General features: G+C 44.4%; 1 protein-coding gene across 1 annotated transcript in view; it reads right to left on the bottom strand.

The window, feature by feature from the left end:
* Positions 1 to 6,333, bottom strand: part of LOC133104222 (acyl-coenzyme A synthetase ACSM5, mitochondrial-like) — a 38,306-nt gene extending 31,973 nt beyond the window's left edge. Inside the window, 4 exon segments of the mRNA XM_061209862.1 lie at positions 60 to 205; positions 386 to 609; positions 2,494 to 2,704; positions 6,130 to 6,333. Coding sequence (XP_061065845.1) covers positions 60 to 205; positions 386 to 609; positions 2,494 to 2,704; positions 6,130 to 6,333 — 785 coding nt within the window.
* Between the last annotated feature and the right edge of the window lie 5,731 nt (positions 6,334 to 12,064).

Here is a 12,064-nt window from a genome sequence, read left to right as displayed (position 1 = left end):
CCATCTCACCTACCTACTTTCTGTTCCTTGGACCCACTAGATGAGCTGTCCCCTGGTACCTTCCACTAGCCACAAAACTCAGTCCATAGTTGGCCTGGCCGTGCTTGACCATCTTGGGGGCCCCAGTCGTGCCACTTATGAAGTAGATGGCCGGTGGGTCTTGACTCCTGGTCCTCGCACAGTTGTGCTCTGTAGATGCCTCCCTGTAAAATATAAAAATACTAGGAGGGTACTGCTAATAGTGAAAACACTCATAGTCACAGTAGTATCTATAACAACAATACTGGCTACATCTGATAAATACCACGTGTGAGGCGCCTGCTGGAAGCTCCAGCTTGAGTTATCTCTAATCCCTACAATCACCTTACAGGGTAGGTATTATCATTATAACCCTTTGCAGATAAGGAAATTGAGGCTCAAAATGGTTAAATGACTCACTGCTGTCCGACACAAGCAGCTTGGTTTGGAGGGAGGGGCCACTGGCGCTAATGGCGTCCATCCGTGGAGCCAGGGAGTCGCTGGTAATAATGGACTTGGCCCTGGATGTCTGCAGCCAGAATTTGAGGTCCTTCTCTGTCAGCTGAGAGATGCCGGGAATCATGACGGTTCCTGATGCCACACAGAGAGGGGATGTTTGACTGGGCAACAGGGAAGACCCCCTGTGAACAGGTCCAGACCAGATATCCCCAGATAGGAGCAAGAAGGGGCTGGAAAGAGTTGGAATGCTTGAACTGGAAAAGGCATTATTAATGACAAAATATTGAAATTCAGAAAATATTTCCAGAGCATTTACATGCACTAAGAATTTTACATGCATTATTTCATTTAATTCTTACAATCCTGGAAAGTAGATGCTGTTATTAATCCCACTCTGCAGATTCAAAAAAACTAAGACCTAGACCTTTATGCCTTAAATAAATGAATAACTTGCCCAAGATCACACAGCTAATATGTTGTAGAGCTGGAATTGTGAACTGAGGCAGGGGTAACCTTAAGAGTCCATGCTCTTGAACATTGTATTATATTGCCCTAGAGATTACCTAGTTCAGTGGTTTTCCGTGCCTTTCAAACAAAAGGCTACAATGAATCTTAGTGTTGGGTGTGGGTCCCTTGCGGCAGGGGGGTGCGTATAGCAGCGGGAGCTCCAGGACCCCATATTGCTTCAACCGAAGCCACTCTGAGGTAGCTGAGCTCATCTGCCCCCAAGGGGAAGCGATAAGGAAGCAGAAAGCAGGGACAGATTTTAATGACACTTGAAAAACCACTTCAGTATCTCAGAATGCAGGCTGTAAACACTCCGCACTCCACTGAGTCCAACATTCTCATTTCACAGGCGAGAAGAAAGAGATTCTAAAATATCAGTCATCCGGCCACAGCCCAGCCACTGAGTGAGGACAGAAGACAGAGGAAAGAGCCAATCCCTGTGTGTCTGTTTCTTTTCCTCAGAGCTGGATACACTAAGGGTGCTCACTTTTATATATTGTGCCAAATATGTAAAAATAAATGAATGCTTCTGCCTCCTTTTTGGAGAGACAATCTATTAACAAAATGGTTGGATTAAGCTTGTTCATACAGAAAGGTTAATTTTCTGATGTGAGTGTGTACCCCTCTGTTTTGCAAACATTATTTGTGAAAACAAATTTCAGGTAGATTGTTCTACGGACACGACTGGAAGGGAGTTGGACAACATTCTAAGTGGTGGAAAGTTCCCAGGGGATGGAGAAACCAGCACTCCACCGAAAGTAGTTGTCTTGTTTTTGTAAAATCAGCCTAAAAACTCCAGCCCTTTCAACAAGTGTACCAGACAGGGCCAGCAGAGGCTCTCAGGGCTCCGCGGGCAGTGTCCTTTGGCCTCCTCTCCTCCTCTGCTGGAAGAACCATCCCAAGATGGATGGTTCGCTACCCCAACATTCATGACAGCGGGAACACAAACCTTTCAGGGCTGCTAAACTAACTTAGATTGGTTATGAAGGTCTCTCATCTATAACTGCATTATTCTCCACACACTGGCAGCTCCCAAACCACAACCGCAAAAAAATAAACGATTAGTTTGATCCGTTTGGAATCGTTCAAAAAAATCTATTTATTTGTCAACATTAAAAGACCGGAAGGTTTTTTTCCATAAAAATCCAAGTTTTTTTAATTACAAAAATCAGAAGTTCTGGAAACACTGGCCCTCATTCACACATGGAAACATGCGTTTGGAGTTTGGAGGGGTGGTGGTCCCTGCTGGATGAGGCACGTGAGCGCCAGTTCAACGCAGTCCTCAGCACTCCCTGCTGCCTCACACTGGCCTGTTTTAATCAATTACAGTGTTATCTGGCCCCTGTACACAAGCAAGTTTGTGACTGTTGGGCAAAGCAAGTTTGTGACTGTTGGGCAAAACGCCACATGGGGTTCAATTTCCTCCATCTCCCAAACCTTGTGGATGCTGCCAAAGCTCAGGGCAGGTTGTGTCAGCCCCAACTGGGGGTCTCAGCCCTGCTCACTGACCTGTCCGCATACAAGCCACACTGACCAGCCACCACTCCGGGAGCTGAGAGAGCACCAGCATGATTCTGTCTCCAGGCTGCAGGCCACACCTGCCCCCCAGCACGTTAGCTGCCTTCCTGGACTGCTCCCCCAACTCCTCAAGGCTCCCCTTGACCTCTGCTCCCATGCCACTGACCCACCAGAAGGCAGGGATTGGGGGCCGGTGCCCAGCCTAGGCAGCGGTATTGGCAAAAAAGAAGTAGAAACCATTGGTGAGGATTTTTGTTTGCTTGCTGTTGTTTTTCAAATTTAATTTTATTTTTACAATAGTTATTAAATTCACAGGGTTCAAAAATCAAAATATGAAAAGATATGCATTGAGAAGTCTTCTTCCACCGTTGTGTCTATCCACATGCTTCCCACTTCACCTGTCTCAATGAGGAACCAATATTATTAGTTTCTTGCAAATCCTTCCAGTGTTTTTTTAGGCAAACGTTAAGTATATTCTTTTCTCCATACCATCTTTTTAATGCAAAAGATAGACTAAAATTCACACTGTTGTGTCCTCCCCTTTTTTAAATTGAGATATAATTCTCCTACCATAAAATTCACCATTTTAAAGCACATAGTTCAAGGGTTTCTGGTATATTCACAGAGTTATGTAACCATCACTACCATCTAACTCCAGAACCTTTTCATTATCCTAAAAAGAAATATTTTACAGATTAGTAGTCACACCCTATTCTCTCCTTACCAAGGCCCTGGCAACCACTAATCTACTTTCTGTATGGATTTGCCTATTCTGGATATTTGACATGAATGGAATTATACAATATGTGGCCTTTTGTGTCTGGTTTCTTTCACTTAGCATAATGTTTTCAAGGTTTATGCATGTTGTAGCATGTGTCAGTGTTACATTCTTTTTAATGGCCGAGTAATATTCCACTGTATGGATAGACCACATTTTGTTTATCCATTCATCAGCTGATGGACATTAGGGTTGCTTCCACTTCCATAATGTTGCTATAAACATTTGTGTATAAGTTTTTGTGTGCACATATGTTTTCTATTCTCTTGGATATACACCTAGGAGCATAATGCTAGGTCATATGATAACTCTATGTTTAACTTTTTGAGGAATTGCCAAACTGTTTTCCACAGCATCTGTACCATTTTACATTCCCACCAGCAATGTATGAGGGTTCTAATTTCTCTACATCTTTGCTAACCTTTCTTAGCAAACACTTTTTGTTTGTTTTTTTTAATTTCTTTTATTTAACACTTTTTTGTTTTTGTTTTGTTTTTGTTTTTAACTGTGTCACTCTGTGTGAAGTGGTGTCTCATTGTGGTTGGGATTTTATTCCCCTAATGAATAAAGATGTTGAGCATTTTGCCATGTGTATATTGGCCATTTGTTTATATTCTTTAGAGAAGTGCCTATTTGAATCCTTAGCCAATATTTTAATTGGGTTATTTATCTTTTTCTTGTTGAGTTTGAATTCTTTATAGATTGCAGATATGTGCAACATATATATAGGTGTGTACATATATATGATCTATATATGTATATCAGATATGTGATTTGCAAATATTTTCTCCCATTCTGTGGGCTATCTTTTCACTTTGACCTACAAATACTAGAAATTTTCATGGTTTGATTTATTTATTGTCTTTCATTGCTTATGCTTTAGAAACCATTACCTAATTCAGGATATGCACTTATATTTTCTTCTAAGAATTTTATAGTTTTTGCTCCTTCATTTAGGTCATTGATCCATTTTTGAGTTAATTCTTGTATGTGGTGTGAGGTAGGGACCACATTCATTTTTTGCATGTGAATATCCAGTTGTGCCAGCACCATTAATTGGAAGAACAATTCTTTCCTCATTGAATTTTCTTGGCACCTTTGTTGAAAACCGATTGACCATAGATTTATGGGTATATTTCTGGATTCTTAAGTCTATCCCATTCATCCATGCCAATCTTTATGCCAGTACCACATTGTCTTTTTTTTTTCCACACAGTCTTGATTACCGTAACTTTGCAGTAGGTTTTGAAATAAGAAAGTGTGTATACACCAGTTTTGTGTTCCTTTTTCAAGATTGTTTTGGTTATTATGGGTCCCTTGCATTTCCACATGACTCTATGGACAAGACTGTCTATTCTGCAAAGAAGTCTACTGGAATCTTTGTAAAGCTTACATTGAGTATGTAGATCACTTTGGGATGTATTGTCATTTTTTTGCAACTTTATAATTTCTGCCTTAATGGCAATTAAGTTTTTAAAAGTGCAGTTCAACTTATTCATACTATTCCTTTATAAAAGGCAGACTTCAGGTAAGCTTTTAAATGCATGCATAATGTAGAGACTACTATTTTCTGGCAATTCTTTGTTCATGAAAGTTAAACATGAGATGTGTTTTAAACTTTTGTCAGAATAGTCATGAAGGATATGTTATTTTTACATAATGAGGTAATATCTCAGGGGCGTGCTCACTGAGATACACCAAAATCGTAACAAGTTTTTCTTTAATAAATATTCCCTGGATTACTCCAGCCTTTGGCTAGTTTCTAGAGTTCTGAAAAGTTGATTATGACCACTTTTCTAAGGTTTTTGTTGCTGCTATTATGGAGAAAAAATTTTAGAAAGTCTTTATTCCATCATTTTTTCTGACTTAACCCTATTTGTTTGATTTTTTTCATTAGGAGAAGTCTTCTAAGGATGAGCCTAGTGTAGGCTTACTCTGCTTACACTCTGTAGACAGGAAAGGAGCACCCTGACCCCATCTCTTATTTCTCATTTAATTCACACAGCTCCAAGTGGCATATGAGTCCCTTTTTATAGGTTAGAAAACTGAGATCCAAGGAGCCTAGGGATTTGCTCAAGGTCACACTTCAAGCAGATGAACCACATCTCTTTGACGGCAAAGCTTGCTTTTACATCTTAGTCATTCTCACGCCACCTCCATAAATTTTACCACATCCACTAACAGTAGACTGTTATTACATCTACTCACAGTAGTACTTGTCTCATCTTTTTTTTAAAACAAGCTCTTCTTAAAGTTAACATAAATAAATTTCTTTGAGATAAAGTTTACATTCTCCTACTACAAATAAAAAGTACCTTTAACATAGAACTCAGAGAGAGGCACAACAGACACATAAGGAAGGGAAAATGAAGAAGGAAGCAAATGCACAGAGACACCCAAAGAAATAGAGATCATCTGAATTCAATTCTATGTATCCGCTGTGATCTGTGAAAAGCTTTGATTGAGTCTGAGCCAAGCTCTCTCCTTATTTAAAAGGGATGTGCACGACGTGAGGAAGATACTAAAAACAGACTAGTAGTAATACAAAACTTTCTCCTTCACTTGCTCAGAATGATCAGAAGGGAATCAAAAGGGGCGTAACTCTCTCCCTGTGTGATTTGGGCTCAGGAATGTGAGACACACTAGGGATTGGGCAAGGGTGTCTAAGGCTCAAAGACTTGGTCGTAATTGTTTTTCTAAGGTTAAATGCTAACAGTTTATATTTTAGGACTTGAGAAACTCCCAAGTCAAAATGTCCGCATGTCTTGTAGCCCTGAGTCTCACTGGGGTGCCCAAGGGCGGATGGAATCTGATGCTCAAGATGGACCCTGGGACACAGTGAGCTTCACCCTCTCCAGCTGACTCCACACGTCCAGCACGTCATGGGCAAAGTTGAAGTACTCAGGCACTGGCTGCCTGCCCAGGCTGATGACTTCCCAGGTGGCCACAATCTTCTGAGGGACAGATAGAGGCGGCAGCTGCCCATGAGACGCACAGATACCCCAGGCATTTCTCAGAGCCTGGAGGACCAGTCCTCTTAGCCATAGCCTCATGTTGCCTCCTGCCTGTCACCAAAGAGGAGAGGGAGCATCGTCATGAATTCTGGGCTTCAGGGAGACTCTGAGGTTGGAGAGAAGCTTGTGGTCAGCCCTAGGGTGAGCACGGCACATATCGGCTTGTAGAGCAGAGTCTTGGGCTTTAGTCTGAGTTCCATGGTGTGATTTTGATCATTTCTCCTCCCTGGACATGAGATCTAGCCCTTCCACCTCTCACTGTCCGTGGATCTCTGTGGATCTGAGCTCAGGAACTCAAAGCCTGCTTCCCAAGCCTCAGTCCTTCAAAGCGAATCCCTCAAAAAGCCTTTGGCAAATCCTGAACTGGCCTGACAATGTGAAAGAAAACTCCAGGGCAGCACTCTCCGATAGAAATGTGATGTGAACCACACACACTCGTGTAATACACAATTCTCTAGTAGTTTCATTCAAAAAAGTAAAAAGAAACAGGTGAAATTCACTATAATACATTTTATTTAACTAGCTATATCCTATAATTTCAACATGTAATCAATATCAGAAATTATTAGAGAGAGATTTTACATTTTTGGTTGTTGTTGTTCTTAATTCTTTGAAATCCAATGTGCATTTCACACTTACAGGCACACTTCAGTTTAGACCAGCCACATTCAAATGCTCAAGAGCTACACGTGGCTAGTGGCTACTGTATTGGACAGAGAAGTTTTAGTGCCTGGCTATTCGGAGTGTGGCCTATGGACCAAGGACATCAGCATCACCTGGGAGCAGGTTACAAAGGCAGAGCCTTAGACCTCACCCTCGACCTATGGAATTAGAATCTGCATTTTAACAGGAACCCCAGGTGAGTAGAGCACATTAAAGTTTGAGAAGTGAAGCAGTGGCCTCGGGACTGTATCCCCAGTTTCTTTCTGGCAAGTTCCTCTTGGTAATAATAATAATAGAATATGGGAATAATAACTGCCATAAACTAAATGTTTGTGTTCCCCCAAAATTCATATGTTAAATCCTAACCCCCAATGCAATAGTGTGAGGAGGTTGGGCTGCTGGTGGGTGATTAGGTCATGAGGGTGGAGTCCTTATAAAAGAGACCCCAGAGAGCTCCCTTTTTGCTTCTGCTTGCTGAGGATACAGCTATGAACCAGGAAGCACGCCCTCACCAGCCACCAATCTGCCCATGGTGCCTTGGTCTTGCACTTCCCAGCCTCTAGAACTGTGAGAAACAAATGTTGTTTAAACCACCCAGTATACGGTATTTTTGTTATAGCAGCCCAAACGGGCTAAGATAATAACCAACAATAATAATGTGTCATGATAACAGGAAAAGCAATAATAACTGTCATCTACTGAAGGCTTACTGTGTATTAAGCATTTGAAAAGTGCTTTATATTTCCTTAAATCCTCATAACAACTGTCTGATGTGCTATATTCTCTATTTTATAGATAAAGAAAGTGAGGCTTGGAGGGGAAAAGTGACTTCCAGGTCTCACCTCACAGAAAGCTAGACCCCAGCTTCTGCTGTGGCCACCAGCCCTGCAACGGGGGTTGGCGTGTGGGGCAGGACTCCCTTACCCTCACCTCCCTCCCCAACTCCTCACCTCTCCTGAACTCTGCCCCAAGCCCTTTCCTCTGCCTTTCACTCCTGGATTCCGGGGGCCCCTTGACAGCAGATAATTAGAATCCCAGGCCTCCTTCCCAAGTGCACAACGCCATTTCAGGCCCTGCCCACTTTAGGCTTAATCAGCAAAGGCCTCAGGGGCAGCTGACACCCCCTGCTGAAGGATTTCTCTCCACAGTGCCTTGTTCTTGAACCCAGGAAGTGAGAAGACTTCTAGGTTTTGCTTCAGCTGAATGCAGGCCTTAATGCCTGTAAACATTCGGGCTCCTGGGAACGCCGGTAAAGGCAATTTGCTGATTCAGCCTCCCTCGGGAACTTTGGCCCCAAACGCAGCCAAGAGAAGGCAGAGCCCGAAGCCAGCAGGGGACATGTGGCTTCAGCTGGTCAGCACTCTTGAGCCAGCGGGTACGGCCCCGCCACCTTTTCTCACAGCTGGGAGATGGTACTCCAGCCCCAGCGCCTGCTGGGTGTCTGGACCTAGGGGATATTTTCCCTGAAAATTCAGGTCACCATCTAATCCAAAAAGAGAACAGGAACTTTATTATATTTTAGCAGAAAGGAGACAACAGTGACAATAATATAAATCAGATCACGTCCCTTTTCTGTGCAAAACCCTCTAGAGACAGGAAGTAGATTAGCAGTTGCCTGTAGCAAATGGGCACAAGGGATCTCTGTTGGAAATGTTCTAAATTTGGAGTGTGGTCAGAGCTGCACAACTCTGTAAACTTACTAAAAGAAATTAATAGTAATACAAGTAATTGTACACTTGAAATGAGTGAATTTTTTGGTATGTAAATTATACTTAAATAAAGCTACTAACAAGAACAAAGTCTCCTCTGGCTCCTTGTGTGGCTCAAAGGCAAAGTCTTGAAAACCGCTCTCACCTGGCTCGCTGGGCTGCAGCCACAGTGGTCTCCCTGTGGCTTTGAAGTCCTGGCTTGGGGTGGGGTTGTTGGTAAAGTGGTTCTCTGAGAACAAAAACTGCACAAGTGACTTGTAGTGTTTGCCAGTATCTATGGTTAAAAATTCCCACCATGGCCAGTTTTGATTCCCACCAGTTTCAATTTATCAAAGTTTAACAACCGGCCTGCAAAGTTTCTGAATATTAAGAGGCTCTCAGGTGGCCCTGCAGGTCAGCTCCAGCCAGCACTGATTCAGGCCTTCTTGCGGGCTCCTCTGCCAGGACGCTCCATCCACATGGCTCACTGCCTTGCCACCCACAGGGCTCAGCTCATGGACCTTCAACCAACTGCCTCATCGAAAGTGGAACCCTCTCCCATCTGACACTTCCTGCCTGCCATTCTCTGCTTGATCTTCCTCCCCAGGATTTATCACTTTCTAACAGTCAGTATATTTTATTTTATTTTTTATAAATTTATTTTATTTATTTATTTTTGGCTGCGTGGGGTCTTCGCGTGGCTTTCTCTAGTTGCGGCGAGCGGGGGCTACTCTTCCTCGTGGTGCGTGGGCTTCTCATTGCGGTGGCTTCTCTTGTTGCGGAGCATGGGCCCTAGGCGTGCGGGCTTCAGTAGTTGTGGCTCGCGGGCTCTAGAGCGCAGGCTCAGTAGTTGTGGCGCACGGGCTTAGTTGCTCCGTGGCATGTGGAATCTTCCTGGACCAGGGCTCGAACCCGTGTCCCCTGCGTTGGCAGGTGGATTCTTAACCACTGTGCCACCAGGGAAGCCCTCAGTATATTTTAAAATATGTTTTTATTTTTTCCAGCTTTACTGAGTGACGACTGACAAATGAAATTGTATATACTTAAGGCGTACGTTGTGCTGGTTTGATACATGTGTACGTGGTGTAAGTGATTACTGGGACAGGGCTTCCTGCCTTACAGGTACTATGCTGCTCACTTTGTATGTATCATCTCGTCTAACAATCCTCCTAGGTGTTGTATGCCATTTTACTGGTGAGGAAACTGAGCCTTAGAAAGCATAAGTGACATGCCTGAGACCACACAGCTGCTTAGGAACAGAGCTGGCATCCAAATTCCAATCTATAGGCACCTTTGATGCCACACCCAGTACCCCATAGTGTGTTTTGTTTCTGGCCCTTCTTGTGACCTCCAGCCCTCCTCCCCCCACTCAGCATGGGCAGGGTAAGGCCCCCTCTTACTCAACAATGGCCTATTCTTCTCCAGGGCTGGAACCCCAGAACTCAGAACGTTGCTGCTGAGGATGCTCTGGCCTCAGGGTGTCCAGGAAGGGACTCCACTTCTGCCTCTGGATTTCCACCCAGCGGCCTTCGGGTCCTGCTCTGGTCACAAAGGGAAGCCGGGAGCCTGCTCTTCAGGCGCGAACTTCCCCCCTCAAGGGCCACAGAGTGTGCTGCCCCGGCCCTGGCTTGGCCCCAGTGGGCCTGAGAAAAACCAGGCTTCCTGCAGGTATGAGCTTGAGTAAAAATGGCAATTCTGACTGAAGGGCCCTTCCCTGGTAGCCTTCCTTCTGCCAAGAAGGTTATACATTTAAGTGTGAATTTCAGCATAAATGGCTACACATTCCGATCACCAAGGGGGCTTAAAAAAAAAAAAAAAAAAGATGCCCAGACTCACCCGACCCCAGATCAATGAAATTGAATCCAATGTGTTTTGAGTTCAAGCTCTTTTTAAGTGCCCCGGGAGACTGAAATGCACAATCATGGTTGAGAACCACTGAAACAGACCATGGGGTTTGTGTGACAATTAAATTAGGTTATTTGTTCATTCATTAATTTGACATACATTGAGCTCCAAATCTGGGCCGGGCACCATTCTAGGAGGAGGGGAAACAGCCGTGAACAAAGGCCCTTATATTAAAAAGTTAGAGATATAAACAAGATGCACTCAGAAATAATAATACAAAATTTGAAGCAAGCAGGGGTAATGTGACTGAGAGTGCTCAAAGCTGAGGCGGGGGAGACAGAGTGGCCTGGAGAGACCCCTCTGAGTTGCTGGTGTTTGTACCGGGACACTTCAGAAAAGGCTGAATGAAGATCAGGGTAAGGGGGTTCCAGGCAGAGGCAAAGGCCCTGAGGCAGGATGTGCTTGAGGAGAGGAAAGGAGACCAGCATGCCTGGTGCCCTGTGATTGGGGGGAGAGAATGGAGTGCCAGCGTCAGAGGGGAAAAGGGCTATGGAGGCCAGAGCTGGCCAGAGGGGCCTGAGAGAACAGACGCAGGGTTGGGTTGTCTGAGACGACAAGCCACGGACCTTTTAGTAAGACAGCAATGCGATCTACATTATGTTTAAAAAGAAAATTGCTAACTGCTGTGTGGGGGCTGGATTGGGGAAGCAAAGGGAATAAGCTGAGGAATCAGAAAGGAGGCCGCGGTGCTGGGACAGGGGCCCTCTCTATGGAACGCTGGTGGAGACAGCACACACTCAGTGGTCAGCGTACTGGCTGGCAGGTAGGAAGCCCCTCCGTGTTAGCTCTTCTTCTTCTCAGTCTTATTAATAAAAGTTTCCCATCACAGCGCTCCCCTGGAGTAGGTGGTGGGGAGAGGATGCTGGAATCTGTGGGACTGGGGCAAATGGTGCCTGAGGAGACACAGAGGGGCAGCAAGGGATGCCCGGCCAGAAGGGCAGGTACAGGGAGGACTGAGGTCCACAGGCCCAGAGAACAGAGGGGCCCAGGTGGGGCTGAGGGAACAGTGCCAGGGGTTGAGCCAGAATGTGGTCCAGAGTTTGACGGGAGCCCTGGGATGAGGTAGGACGGAGCTGTGGCCACAGTCAGTTTCAGGAGAGAGTCCAAGAGGGAGAGAGAGAGACAGAGACAGAGAGACTACTCCCCTGCCACCCCCCATCTACAACCTGCTCCCAGCAATGCAAATAGCTCACTTCTTTGCTTCCTTCAGTAAAATGTCAGCTTCTGAGTGAAGCTTTCTATGTGACCCTATTTAAAATGTCAATACCCCCCTCACCTTATCCCTTTCAAATCTTCTCTGATTTACTTTTTCTCCTTAGCACTTACCAGCATGTGACATACTCGGTATTCTTTCTATCTCATTCACTTGTTCCCTCTTCTAGAATATAAGTTCCATGAATGCAAGAACTATTGTCTATTTTGTTCACTTCTGTACCTAGAATGGTACTTAGCACACATGGAGACCTTAAAAAATATTTGATGAATGAACAAACAAATGAATGAGTGATTGAGTG

This window comes from Eubalaena glacialis, chromosome 13 (assembly GCF_028564815.1).
Source record: "Eubalaena glacialis isolate mEubGla1 chromosome 13, mEubGla1.1.hap2.+ XY, whole genome shotgun sequence".
Lineage (NCBI taxonomy): Eukaryota > Metazoa > Chordata > Mammalia > Artiodactyla > Balaenidae > Eubalaena > Eubalaena glacialis.
Note: the sequence above shows the minus strand (reverse complement) of the source record. Positions and strands in the feature narration are given on the sequence as shown.